Raw genomic sequence first — 15,171 nt, 5'->3', positions numbered from 1 at the left:
GTGCAGGCAGCATGCAAAATTCATGCTGTCAGCTCATTTACATGATTGCAGTGATGATCTCGGCGCTAAATGCACTGCTGATTGGCTTAGCGCTCAATGGAGGGAGGTGGCAATATCAGGCTCCATCTATTGGCCAGCGAAGTTTAGCCTAGGCTCTCCCCACTAGTTAAAGCGGAGATGCTTTCTTACAGCAGCATCTCAGTGTCAGATGAACGGAAGCCATGACCCAACAGCTGAGACAAAGGACAAAGGACAAAGGACAAAGGACAAAGGACAAAGGACAAAGGACAAAGGACAAAGGACAAAGGACAAAGGACAAAGGACAAAGGACAAAGGACAAAGGACAAAGGACAAAACGATTTTCTGATGTGGCACAGTAGGCCTTGGTCCGGTGGGGGTGGAGGGGCATAACAACACTGGGACATCCTCTACCTGCTGAGGGGTAGCAAGAGGCCTTCAAGGTTGATCTGGGAGGAGATCACTCAATCTGTCGCTGTGACAAGTGTTGCCCCAGTACTGCAAACAATTTTAATGACCTCACACAGGTGGTCAAGGTCAGTGAATGCATCAGTAAATGCCAGATCCCACCATCTGCACCACAAGCCTCACACAATGTTCAATGCATCACTCACCTACCAACAGTCTCTCGCTATCACCACTCATACCTCACAATCATAGCTTCACTTCACCCTTACACACTTACCACTGCTGCAAGACTCATACCCACATCTCACCCCTTGCACAGACTGTCAGCTATTCAACCATGGCAGGCACATCACCCAAACACATTGCGCCACATTCACGAACACACGTCCCTTTCTCTTTCAGGTCAAGGTGGCACACAGCCGGAGAGAGCAGACAGGAGGTGGCCAGCAAGACTTGACCACCTGACCGAGCTGGAGGAAGCAGTGCTGCACATCATTGGAGCGATGATGACAGAGTCCATGGTAAGCGGGGAAGTTGAAACCATTGCTAATGATGATGGTATGCTCATACCTAATCCTTCTTCTCACATCCCATTATCCCCTCATCCCACAATCTCTTCTCACTTATAAGCTGCTAATGGTGTAAGCATTCCTCCCTACTCCCCTCATCCCAACCCTACCTTTCTGCTTTCAGATCGACAAGTACAGATACAGAGTCAAGTATCCGGAAGCCTCGGGATCGAGGCCGCTTCTGATTCTGTGTATTTCCGGACTTCGGAACGTCTTTATGATGTCCCCAGAAACGCCTGACCCAAGGTTCGTGTATTACCAAATTTTGGAATGTCTTTCCGACATCCCGAGTGCGGAAACGCCTGGACCAAGGTAGGTAGGTAGGTAGGTAGGTGGGTGGGGGGGGGGGGAGGGTCTGCCAGGGGCGGGGGCAGGGGCGAGGTTGGTGGTGGACTGAGGCGTCCGTGGTGGGGGTCTGGATTCCAGAACATTTTCCAGGTGACCCCGCCACGGATCGACCCGGTGTCCGGATTCCGGTACAGTCCGGATTCCAGTACAGTCCGGATTCCGGAACTGCGGATTCTCGACGCTGCACCTGAACTTCAAACTGGCCGGACTGTCCCTGAAGTTGTTGAGGAAAGTGATGGAGGAGTAGAAGGCACATCGACACTGCATCCGATACTCACAGACACCAGCTCGGAATATGACTGCGCAGATTTAGAGGGTAGTATCGAGATGGGATCTGCTAATGGTGAGTCACTAGGAATGAGTGGAATGCAGCCAGGCCAGGGGGGTGAGGGTTGCCCGGGTGTCGGGTCCCCGTCGGGTGAGTTCTACTCCACATGACTCAGATGATGACCTCGATGGGGCGATCTTCAGAAGAAGAGTGATGAGCATACACTCAGAAATACTTGGTGCAATGGGCAAGCCTCTTGTCAGTGTCAAGGAGCATGGAGGAGCCTGGCTCCAATGTTGGGCGGGGTTTTGCACGGATGGAAACTACGGGCAACTCCATGAGAGATCTTGTGGACCCAAAGGTGACGCTGGGTGTGATGGGTGATCTGACGGCTTCAATTGCGGCACAGGGGAAACGACCCAACTAATGTTCCCCCTAATATTTTTGTGAGCCGCACAGTCCCTTTAATGGGCTGCACGGCCCTTTCAAACTTCCACACCTGCACGGTTTTTTTGCATTGGGAAGCCAGCTCACCAGCTATGCGGGACCTTGGGACAGCTGTGCAGCTTAAAGGGAACGTTGGACCCAACGCGTCAGTGCTGCAGTGGAACTGCAAACTGCTCTCCCGCAGTCTCGGCACGCCGCCACACAAGCTCAGACTGCTGTCAATGTGGCTGGGCTTATGTGTGTAGAAAGGGGCTTGCAGTGTGTCACAGCAGTCCAGCAATCTCTGACCTCCTCTCTCCCACCTCGATCTCCTCGCCCCCTTGATATCCTCTCTTCCCTCCCTCCAATCTCCCCACTCTGATCTCCTCTCTTCATTCCCTGCTCCAATCTCCTCTCTCCCCCCTCCGATCCTCTCTACTTCCCTCCGATTTCCTCTCTCCCACCCTCTGATCTCCTCTTTCCCCCCCCCCTCTAATCTCTTGATGTTCTCCAGGCAAGCAGCAAGCTGATACAAATAGCTAATAAGGGGCCGCCCATTTAAAACTGAGCTGAGGAGGAATTTCATCTCTCGGAGGGTTGTAAATCTGTGGAACTCGCTGCCTCAGAGAGCAGTGGAAGCCGGGACATTGAATAAATTTAAGGCAGAAATAGAAAGTGACTTAATCGATAAGGAATTAAGGGGTTATGGGGAGTGGGCAGGGAAGTGGAGCTGAGTCCATGATCGGGTCAGCCATGATCTTATTGAATGGCGGAGCAGGCTCGAGGGGCCGTATGGCCTACTCCTGCTCCTATTTCTTATGTTCTTATGTTATGTAGAAAACAAAAGCAAAATACTGCAGATGCTGGAATCTGGAATAAAAAGAGAAAATGCTGGCAATCTTAGCGGGCCAGACAGCAGCTGTGGAGAGAGAAAGCAGAGTCAATGTTTCGGCTCGTTAACTCTGCTTTCTCTCCACAGATGCTGCCTGACCCGCTGAGATTTCCAGCTGATAGGAAACGGCTGGCAACAGGGAGGAAATGTGCTTCTGGCCACAGGCCGCAGGTTCCAGCTAGATGCATGCACAGCTGCAATATCGGGTGTGTGCATGCGGGGTTCTGGTGGTGGGGGCGGGGGGGTGAGGTGAGCTGGTGTTCAGGGTCAACCCCCAGACACCGTGCCAATAGTCACAGCATAATTATTTGCAACTGAGGAATCCTTCTCCCTCCTGCAACGACAGAATGGTGGGAAAATAATGAGGCTATTTTCACTAAGTGAGTTTAATTGGTTTCATTTCACTGAGAAAGTCACAATCATTAAATTCACCCACTTAGAGATGGTGGATGTTTTGTTGATCAGATTGAAATAATTGTCATTTTTACGAATCGTTACTGAATCTCCTGATATCTCATCTCTCCCGCCTTGATCGTCTCTCCCCCGACCAATCTGCTCTCTCCCCATTTTGATCTCCTCGCTTCCCTCCCTCCAATCTCCTCTCTCCCAGCTCCAATCTCTGTTCTCCCCCCTCTGATCTTCTCTGTTTCTCTCCGATCTCCTCTCTCTCTCTCCTCCAATCTCCTCTCTCCCCAGTATCTCCCAAGGATCTATCCTTCTTGGCTCCCTCCTATTTCTCATCTACATGTTGCCCCTTGGCGACATCATTCGAAAACACAGCGTCAGTTTCCACATGTACGCTGATGACTCACAGCTCTACCTCAATACCACTTCTCTCGTCCCCTTCACGGTCTCTAAATTGCCAGACTGTTTGTCTGACACCCAGTACTGGATGAGCAGAAATTTTCTCCAATTAAATATTGGGAAGATCGAAGCCATTGTTTTCGGTCCCTGCAACAACTCCGTTCCCTAGCCACTGACTCCATCCCTCTCCCCAACTTCTGTCTGAGGCTGAACCATATTGTTCACAACCTTGGTCATATTTGACCCTGATATGACCTTTTGACCACATATCCGCAGCATAACTAAGACCGCTTATTTCCACTTCCGTAACATCGCCCGTCTCCGCCCCTGCCTCAGCTCATCCGCTGCTGAAGCCCTCATCTATGCCTTTGTTGCCTCTAGGCTTGACTATTCCAATGCACTCCTGGCTGGCCTCCCACATTCTACCCTACATAAACTAGAGGTGATCCAAAACTTGGCTGCCCATGTCTTAACTCTCACCAAGTCCTGCTCACCCGTCACCCCTGGGCTCGCTGTCCTACATTGGCTTCCGGTTAAGCAATGCCTCGATTTCAAAATTCTCATCCTTGTGTTCAAATCCCTCCATAGCCTCACTCCTCCCTGTCTCTGTAATCACCAGCCCCACAACCCCCCAAGATGTTTGCGCTCCTCCAATTCTGCCCTCCTGAGCATCCCTGATTATAATCACTCAACCATCGGTAGCCGTGCCTTCTGTTGCCTAGGCCCCAAGCTCTGAACCTCTCCGCCTCTCTACCTCTCTTTCCTCCTTCAAGACGCTCCTTAAAACATATCTCTTTGACCTTTGGTCACCTGCGCTAATTTCTACTTATGCTGCTCGGTGTCAAATTTTTTATCTCATAACACTCCTGTGAAGCACCTTGGGATGTTTCATGACGTTAAAGGCGCTATATCAATACAAGTTGTTGTTGTTGATATATAATGGACTCTCTCCCGCCAGCCACACATTTTCAGAAAATCATCCTTTTGGCTTTGTCACTAAGCCAGAAACCTCATGTATCCATTATGAACAAAGTCTGCTAATCATTTTATCAACCAGTTTCTTATATTTGTGGCAACTCTACAGATGTGAAAAACCTATTCTTTTTTTGGACTGTTAAATATTTGTAACAGGTTTATTGTTAGATTGATCTAGAAACATTGGGCCCAAGTTTCGGCTCGAGTTGCTCCTATTTTTTTGGAGCAGCTAGTTTAGTATGGAGTATCTTAGAAATCACAATTTTGGCATTTAGTTTGCTCCAGTTCTAGTTAGTTAGAATAGTTTCGTTTTAGTACAGTTTTTTTTTTTCAAAAGGGGACGTTAGCAGCCACTTCCGCCTGTTTTGCAAGTTTAGACAGCGAAACGTTACTCCAAACTAACTTCGAATGGAGCAAGTGTCGATTTTTGTACGCTCAGAAAAACCTTGCCTGCACTTTAGAAATTATGCGCAGGTAGAAACAAAGAAACATAGAAAATAGGTGCAGGAGTAGGCCATTCGGCCCTTCGAGCCTGCACCACCATTCAATAAGATCATGGCTGATCATTCACCTCAGTACCCCACCCCTGCCTTCACTCCATACCCCTTGATCCCTTTAGCTGTAAGGGCCACATCTAACTCCCTTTTGAATATATCCAACGAACTGGACTCAACAACTTTCTGTGGCAGAGAATTCCACAGGTTCACAACTCTTTGGGTGAAAATGTTTCTCCTCATCTCGGTTCTATATGGCTTACCTCTTATCTTTAGACTGTGACCCCTGGTTCTGGACTTCCCCAACATCAGGAACATTCTATCTGCATCTAACCTGTCCAGTCCCGTCAGAATTTTATATATTTCTATGAGATCCCCTCTCCTTCTTCTAAATTCCAGTGAGTATAAGCCTAGCCAATCCAGTCTTTCCTCACATGTCAGTCCTGCCATCCCGGGAATCGGCCCGGTGAACCTTCGCTGCACTCCCTCAATAGCAAGCACGTCCTTCCTCAGATTAGGAGACCAAAACTGCACACAATACTCAAGGTGTGGTCTCACCAAAGCCCTGTACAACTGCAGTAAAACCTCCCTGCTCCTATACTCAAATCCCCTCACTATGAAGGCCAGCATGCCATTTGCATTCTTTACTACCTGCTGTACCTGCATGCCTACCTTCAATGACTGATGTACCATGACACCCAGGTCTCTTTGCATCTCCCCTTTTACTAATCTGTCACCATTCAGATAATAATCTGCCTTCCTGTTTTTTGTCACCAAAGTGGATAACCTCACATTTATCCACATTATACTACATCTCCCATGCATTTGCCCATTCACCTAACCTGTCCAAGTCACCCTGCAGCCTCTTAGCATCCTCCTTGCAGCTCACACTGCCACCCAGCTTAGTGTCATCTGCAAACTTGGAGTATTACATTCAATTCCTTCATCTAAATCATTGATGTATATTGTAAATAGCTGGGGTCCCAGCACTGAGCCCTGCGGATTCGAAGGATATACTAGCTTTGGAGGGGGTACAGAGACGATTCACTAGGCTGATTCCGGAGATGAGGGGGTTACCTTATGATGACAGATTGAGTAGACTGGGTCTTTACTCGTTGGAGTTCAGAAGGATGAGGGGTGATCTTATAGAAACATTTAAAATAATGAAAGGGATAGACAAGATAGAGGCAGAGAGGTTGTTTCCACTGGTCGGGGAGACTAGAACTAGGGGGCACAGCCTCAAAATATGGGGGAGCCAATTTAAAACCGAGTTGAGAAGGAATTTCTTCTCCCAGAGGGTTGTAAATCTGTGGAATTCTCTGCCCAAGGAAACAGTTGAGGCTAGCTCATTGAATGTATTCAAGTCACAGATAGATAGATTTTTAACCAATAAAGGAATTAAGGGTTATGGGGAGCGGGCGGGTAAGTGGAGCTGAGTCCACGGCCAGATCAGCCATGATCTTGTTGAATGCTGGAGCAGGCTCGAGGGGCTAGATGGCCTACTCCTGTTCCTAATTCTTATGTTCTTATACCCCACTAGTCACTGCCTGCCATTCTGAAAAGGACCCGTTTATTCCCACTCTTTGCTTCCTGTCTGCCAACCAGTTCTCTATCCACATCAATACATTACCCCCAATACCATGTGCTTTAATTTTGCACACCAATCTCTTGCGTGGGACCTTGTCAAAAGCCTTTTGAAAGTCCAAATACACCACATCCACTGGTTCTCCCTTGTCCACTCTACTCGTTACATCCTCAAAAAAAACTCTACAAGATTTGTGAAGCATGATTTCCCTTTCATAAATCCATGCTGACTTGGACCGAGAAATAGGGGGTGAAGAGAAGTTAGAGAGAAGTTAGGGGATTTTACAAAACATTAAGCACTTCACTTTTACCAATCAAGAGCCATCATCAATAATAAATGATAAATAAATCAATAAATCAACCAATTAAAAAAAAAAAATCATTCGATTAATAAAATCCTACTGCAGCACCAGGCGCCCTCCGACAGCCTGCCGAAGAGCTGGTCGGGCGGGCCCCGCCACCAAGGAGGTGTTCGGCGGGGGGGCGGGGGGCGGTGGTGCCACCGAAGAGGTGCTCGAGAGGGGCCCGCCGCCAAGGAGGTAATGGCAGTAGCAACGAGGCGAGGAACGGTGAAGCAGACAGGTCATTCGGCCCGGGATAGGGGCGGCGAACATCGCGATGTCCCTTTGGCCAGGGATAGGGTCGCCCAGAGACAGGACGCGCTGGGAGGGCTAGGAGCTACTGTGCATGCGCGCAGTCTCCACTGCGCATGCATGCAGCTTCCGGCACTCCTTCTGGCCCAGGGCTGTAGTTCTGCCCCCAGCTGCTTGTGCTGCGCTGCGTTGATTGTGAAACAGGCCTGCTGCACTCGGAGGATCGCAAGGTAAGTTTTAGTCGCTTTTTTTATTCTTAAAAAAAATAGTTGGGCCTCTTGGGAGTGCGCCATTCTGAGAGCACATCCAAAGCTTGGGCCCTTAAATGCCAAATAAACTAGCCTCCGCTGTCAGTCTTTTTTCTCTCAGTTTTATACTCCTCCTCTGAGGGTGTTGGCTTATGCTGGGGTACTGCTCCATAAGTGCCAGCAACCCTGTGGTACTCACCTAATTGCCCATTGTACTGGTATGAACTTAAAATGGTGAGCGTTAGTAAGCTGCTTAACCATTGGTGGTGGTTCTCACCTGATGTTTTACACTTGAATGCCTTGCAGCAGGCGTCACTGGCATGTGATCAGCAGCAAGGAATCGGGCTGATTTCCCCCTTCCTAGCTTGGAGGCACTGAGGTAATTTTGTGGCACTTCCACCCCTATCCTGGATGAGATCGGCTAACACAGCATAGACCTGCAGCTGAGCCTATGAACTTCCTGATGTACATGGCCCAGTGCCACGTCTCGTGGAGTAGTTGCCCACTGAATAGTCAACGGAGCCCCCGATACACAGCACTAAATTAATTAAAAAACACAATGTAAAACTGAACAATAAACTTTCAAATATTTGAGTGCTCTACCTTTTGTGCTTCATACGCATCCTTCAGGTTCATATAATTGGTCACAGCTCTCATGGCAAAAGGCAGCTTGCCAATGGCTTTAAGGTCAATAGGTCTTTTATGTGCTGTTCTTATGAAGGTGTTCATCCACCAGTAAGTGCCTTTGGAGAGTAGATTCACAAATGGTTGCAAGAATCTGACACCCAAATCCTGCAGGTCTTCAGGAGGTTTCACCTCTCGCACATGTTTGTAGAAAATATAGCGCTAAAGCAGGAAAAGGAATACCCAAGTTAATAACTGTTTCTGCGTAAACAGTGATGAAGTTGAACGTTTAAAATATTTCCTGATTATAGCAAATTAAGAATCATTAGTATTATTTTGTTAACATAATAACACAAAAGGTGCATGCATACACTGTCAAACATTTATTTTCCATTTTTATTCCCTCCTTTCCTGAAGGTGCTGAATGTAACTGAGGTAGAGTCCCATGTTATTTGATAGCCCTCTGGTACCTCACTCAGGTGATGACCATTCTTCATGTGAGTCCAGACAGTGAGTTTCAGCAGGCTTTGTGACTGTGGGGCAGAATCACAGCAGAAACTATTTCTGTTCTCTCTCGTGCACACAGACAGACATGCACACACGCCCATACGTTTTCCAGCAAGGGTCACTAGATAGCAATCATCAGTAGAAACACAGGTGAATTCCTCCCTCTTTCATTGGAGAACATTGAGGGCAAATATAGTGCCTCTAGTTCTACTCTGGTTGAGGTGAACATTATTCTTCTATTTAAATTTACTGAATAGAATAGCATAATGGATTCTTAGCCTGAAGGAATTAGCGAGCTTCATTTAGTATTGCAAATCATGCCCAAGTCAACTCATGGCAAAGAAGAATTTTGACAAAGGGATCAAACATAATGGTCCTGAAATTCTGTTCAGAGGCTTCTTTTGGACAAACGCCTCCAACCGGAGAATTTTTCCGAAAGTACCTGGTGGTCCCGAAGGAGCGGGGATTCCGGTGGGGAGGCCTTCTCTTCCCGCACTGCAAAGCGCGCTCCACTCCCACGCAGAAGGTGCAGTCACGTGTGACTGCTCAACCAATCAGGTACGGTATTCTCAATTAATAGCAATGGGAACTCCGTATCTGCGAGTTCTCATTGCTATTAATGGGAAAAACAAACATAATAACACCGAATAAAAAAAAATAAAAAAACACACCTCACATAATTAATATTCATTGAAATTAAAGTTAATAAATATCTTAGAGAAAAAAATGTTTTCCGAGTTGTAAAATGTTTTTTTTAATTATGGATTAAAATTAATTTAATTTAGTGGGCAGGGTTTTTAAAAATAAAATGTGTTTTTTAAATTTGATTTTGCATGTTTTAAGTGTGTTTTAAAACTCTTACGCGCATTTGCTGGGCAAGATATAGGTAAATACCGCAATCTTGCCCACGCAAATGTCCTCGCTCCCGATATGTGGATGATCTGTCAAGCTCCAGCCAGTTTTCAGCGTATGCGCATTGTGCGCTGAAAACCGGCTTTTGCGATGCCTTCCCGGGTCCGTGTACGCTCCATACGGACCTGGAGAGACCGGGATTTCTGAGCCATTAAGACATATATGAATTATATCTCTAATCACTGGTATATCTAGATCCAACCTACATACTCAGTTCATATCTGATATTTGCATCATAACCAGTGCATCTGTCATATTAGATATTACATAGTATTTACAGCACAGAAACAGGCCATTTGACAAAACAGGTCCATGCCAGTGTTTATGCTGCACATAAGCTTTCTCCCACCTTTCTTCATCTAACCCTTTCTTCCTCATGCATTTATCTAGCTTCCCCTTACCTGCATCTATTCGAATCACCTCAACCTCTGGTAGCATTCTAACCATTCTCTGGGTAAAGAGGTTTCTCCTGAATTCCTCATTGGATTTAATAGTGACTATCTTATATTAATGGTCCCTAGTTCTGGTCTTTCCCTGCAAGTGTAAACATCTTCTCTACGTCTACCCTATCAAACCCTTCCATAGCCTTAAAGACCTCTATCAGGACTTCTCTTTTTGTAGAAAGAAGAGCTCCAATCTGTTCAATCTCCTAATGGGTATAACCTCTCAGTTCTGGTATCATTCTAGTCATTTTTTTATGCAGCTTCTTCAATACCTGTATATCCTTTTTATAATATGGAGACCAGAACTGTTCACAGTACTCTGTGTGGTCAGACCAAGGTCGGATACAAGCTTGACATACCTTCTCTGTTTTTCAATTCTATCCCTCCAGAAATTAACCCCTTTGTTTGCATTTTTAAATAGCTATATTAACCCGCATCGCTACTTTAGTGATTTGCTTACACGTACCTCCAGATCTCTTTGCTCCTCGACCAAGGAATATGTGGCCTCCTTAATCTGAGTACAACCTCACACTTATCTATATTGAAGTTAATTTGCCAATTATACGTCCATTCTGAAAGTTTATTAAATGGTTCCTTTATTTTGCCGCAGTTCTCCTCTGTATTAACTATACCCATCAATTTGGTGTCGCCTGCAAATTTTGAAATTGTACTTCTGATTCCTTGAGTCATTTATGTAAATGGTGAACATGAGTTCGGGGCCAGAAGAGGCGAGGGCCCAGGGGCATCACGGGCCAGCCCACACTGCGATATGTGTGCGCACTGGGTCTGTGTAGCAGAGCAGGTCTCCACTCGTCCTGGTTAATCCTTGTCACTGGACCAAGACCTCGCTCTGTCAAGCCCGTGTGGTGGCTGGTGTGCAATGGCCACCCCACGTTAAAAAAAATCCACACACAGGCATCTTCCACCCTTTAGGATTTAGTTTGGGATCTGGAATATTAGGTCCTTCATTGAAACACCTGTGAAATTTCTGATGTGGAAACAAGTCATCTTGACTCGAGTTGCTGCCTATGATGATGATAATGATGATGAACATGGGTGGTCCCAGCACTGATCATTCTGAAACACCATTTCCCACCTTTTGCCAGTCTGAGGAACGACCTTTCACCCCTACTTGCTGTTTCCTGTTTTGTAGCCAGCTTGCTATCCATTCTGCTCCAGACCCTGATCCACATGGTAACATTCTGTGAGCGGAGGAACAGTAATGTAGAGGAGCAGATAATTAAATCTTTAAAGAGTGGAGTATAGGTAGAAAAGGTCATTTTAAAAAAAAAGCAGATGGGATTATATATTGCATACATTGTGGCACTAAATACTAAGGCCCTGATATTGGTGGCCTTACCGCCCACTGCCGCCGATCTCCCCTCTGTGCCAGTTTCCACTCGGGCTGCAGCGGGCGGGAGGGGAGCAACGCCGGGAACCACCCGCTGACAGCCTCTGGCGGCCAAGTAGCACAAGTGTCCTCCTGCCCGCCGAGCTGGAAGTTTGGTGCAGACGGGAGTTGGTGGGAGTCGGCGCCAGCAGGGGGAAGGACGCTGCGTGGAGGCAGGTCTAACCACAACGGTAAGTACGAAGACCTGCAAAAGAAAGTTGGTGAACATCCTTTTTAAAAAAAAAAAAATGTTTTGCAGCATCTTACCTGGATGGGGTCCCCTGAAGGTGTTTATTTATTTATTTTTGGTAATGGTTTTTATTTTTAGCTTCCCCCCCCCCTCCCTGGGCCCGACTCCATCCTCGGCGACACTTGGGCGGCAAGTGCATTTGCCGCCGAGATTGAGAGCTGCCGCCCAGATTGACGGCAGCTGTTGTGGTGCCACCGCCGGGCGGTACTGCCACCTCTTTTAGAGGGATCTTCCTGGCAAAGCACTGCCCAGTCTCTCGGCGGCCATCGGTGGTGTTTTGGGCGGCACTTGGGCAGGCCTTGGCTTCGACCGAGTTCGGGCCCTAAAGCAGTACCTTATTAAAAGCCTTTTGGAAATCCAAATATGTTGCGTCTACTGCAGTACTTCATCTACCCTTTCTGTTATTTCTTCAAATAATTCAATAAAGTTAGTCAAGCATGACCTTTCTCTTTTAAAATTAGTGCTGACTACTCGTGTCCGTGCCGACCGACAAAGAGCCGCATGGCCCTCGGTCAGCAGCCCTGAAGGTTACATATAAACCTATGAACAATGGTGGAAAGGTAAAGAGCACCCAGCCCAACCAGTCCGCCCCACACAACTGCGACACCCCTTATACTGAGTCTCCCTGGTAAATATTGAGATGAAGTAATTATTTCATATTTCTGACATTTTGCTGTCATTACCTGTAGTTTAATGTGTGTATCCCTTAGTGGCCTTATCCTTATCCTGATTTATGTGTCTGTAGAATACTTTACTATTTCTTCTTGTATTCCTTGATAATTTATTTTTGTAGTTTCTTTTTGCCTTCCCAATTGTTTTTTTGATTTCTTTCCAAACCTTTTCATGTTCCTTTTGTCATCCTTTCCTTTGTTATCTATGTACTTACTGTATGCTTTTTTTTGTTTCAATTTTGCCCTTTTTAAAAATTCAGCCATAGTGTGTAATTACTGGCTAGTTTGTTCTTGCTTTTTATTGGGATATGTTTCTCCAGGACTCTACTGATCACCATTTTAAATGTTTCCCATTGCTGTTCTATTTCTATGTTTGTCAGTAAATTTTTTCAGTTTGCTTTCCTTAGTTCCATTCTCAAAATCAGATTTTTTTACAATTTATTACTTTAGTCATTGTCTTACTTAAGTCCTTCCCAATCTGTATCTGAAACCTTATAATGTCATGATTGCTATTGCCTAGATGTTCCCCTATGCTTACTTCTCGTATCTGTTCTGGTTCATTATAGTTCAATGTTTGCTGCCATTACAAATTACAAAAGTGATTATATTTCAGAAGTACTTCATTGACTGTGATGTACTTTTGGACATCCTTAATGTTTGAAAGGCACTATATAAATGCTTTAAAGTTCCTTACTTCATATTCATTTAATTCTTCAGAAATCAGCCTTTTTGCTTTAGGATATCACACAATCCCAATAAATGGCATCTGATGAGGGGAACGGGTGGGATTCTTTTACCAACAACATTTTAGCTGCTTCTGAATTAATTTGATATGACAAATCATCAATAGTTAATGCTCCCAAAAGCAATTTTCAAAATATTTGCATAATACATTAAAAGACTTAAAAGTTACAACATGGAAACATGCCATTTGGCCCCAACCAGTCTGTGTCAGCATTTTATTAATTATATTCGGCTGATCTGGATTCATGATCTCCGCTGATTTCCGTGGATCTGCTTTGGAATGCATGGGAAGTAATTCCATGAGCAATTTTACAGGGTGGAGGTCCTGATTTAAGGCTGTCCACTCAGCTTAGAAAAATTATGCTTTTATTAAAAAATGCAATGCTTTTTTTGTAAGTACAGTACTTTTCTCTATAAACTAGAGGAGTACTTTGAAGAGTATGCTAAAAAAGCTGCAATACATTGTGGGGTTCACATAATATCAGAAACCATGGGGGTTAAAGTTTGAGTTCTTGATGTTATGTTGCCAAGGTATGTTGCAGCCTTGAAACACAGTTATTTTATTTTATTCCATATAATAAGTGCAAGAATTACTGGAGTCGCTTTATTAAGATTTGATTTGAGGTTGTAGTAGTCGGGAACCTGTCTGGAATTTAATGGAACTGATTATAAAGAGTGAGAGTTAATATGGCCTGGGTGGAATAATGTAAGATGTATTGGTGGTTACTGTCTTGCGATGTTTAAACCAAAGTGATATGATACCTTGTACCTATTTGTAGAGTTATATTTGTATTTATGTGGCTCAGTGGGTAGTACTCTCACCTTTGAGTCAACAGGTTGTGGGTTCAAGTCCCAAGACTTGAGCACAAAAATCTAGGCTGACACTCCCGTGCAGTGCTGAGTGGGTGCTGCACTGTCAGAGTTACCGCCTTTCAGATGAGATGTCAAACCGAGGCCCCGTCTGCTCTCGCAGGTGGATGTTAAAGACCCCTTGGCACTATTTCGAAGAAGAACAGAGGAATTATCTCCGGTGTCCTGGCCAATATTTATCCTTCAATCAACATGACAAAAACAGATTATCTGGTCACTATCACATTGCTGTTTGTGGGAACTTGCCATGTGCAATTGTCTGCTGCGTTTCCTCCATAACAACAGTGTTTCATAAGTATTTCAAATGGCTGTAAAGCACTTTAGGATGTCCTGAGGTCCCAGAAGGCACTATATAAAGGTTGCGTTTATTTCCAACACCAGATTTATCATTGGTCATCTTGGAGGACAAGACACACCCAGCAGTTTCTCTGCAATGTGTAATTAGATCCTGCTGAAGTAATCAATTTCTTTGCAAAGTGTAATTTGAGCCATTCTGACTGCCAGGCTCCAGATAGAACAGAGCTCACATAGGACAGGCAGGGCTCACCCTCATTGGTTAAGACCTTCATCCACCCCCAAACAAGTTCCTGCCCCACCCAACAAGTTCCTAACCTTCCTCCCACCCCGAGTTTCTGACCTTTACCCGCCCCAACAAGTTCCTGACCCTGACTGTCCCTCCACCCAAGTTCTTGACCTTCTCCTCCTGCTCAAGTGCCTGACCTCTATCCCACCATGAGTCCCGACCTCCTCCCCACCCAAGTTCCTTACCTTCCCTATCCCAAGCTTCTGACCACCCCTCACCTCCCCCCTCCCCCCAACGCCCCCCACCCCCCGGGTTTTTAATCTTCTCTCCCTGCCCAAGTTCCTCCCCCACCCGGGTTCCTGAACATCTCACCTTGCCTGAGTTCCTCTCCCATCTCCCCCCCACCCTGCCCCACCCCGGTTCCTGACCTTTCCCCCCAACAAGTTTCTGATCTTCCCCCTCCCATAAATGGAGCACTGTGTGTGGGTCATAGATTGTTCACAGGTTTATTGGGTATGAAGTGAATATTGACAGTGTCATGACTTCTGGATTTTGTCCAGTCCAATGATGTCACTTGCCACACACACACCGAGCTTTCTGAGAAATCAAC

General features: G+C 45.9%; 1 protein-coding gene across 7 annotated transcripts in view; it reads right to left on the bottom strand.

Moving 5' to 3' along the window:
- The window catches only part of abcc8 (ATP-binding cassette, sub-family C (CFTR/MRP), member 8), a 349,595-nt gene that overhangs the window by 278,843 nt on the left and 55,581 nt on the right, over positions 1-15,171 (bottom strand). For all 7 annotated transcript variants that reach the window (XM_070899879.1, XM_070899873.1, XM_070899876.1 and 4 more), the window contains exon 6: positions 8,231-8,473. In XM_070899879.1, the coding sequence (XP_070755980.1) occupies positions 8,231-8,473 (243 nt within the window). The remainder of the gene's footprint in view (positions 1-8,230; positions 8,474-15,171) is intronic.

This window comes from Pristiophorus japonicus, chromosome 14 (genome assembly GCF_044704955.1).
Source record: "Pristiophorus japonicus isolate sPriJap1 chromosome 14, sPriJap1.hap1, whole genome shotgun sequence".
NCBI lineage: Eukaryota > Metazoa > Chordata > Chondrichthyes > Pristiophoridae > Pristiophorus > Pristiophorus japonicus.
The sequence above is the reverse complement of the archived record's forward strand: the minus strand, read 5'-3'. Positions and strand labels throughout refer to the sequence as shown.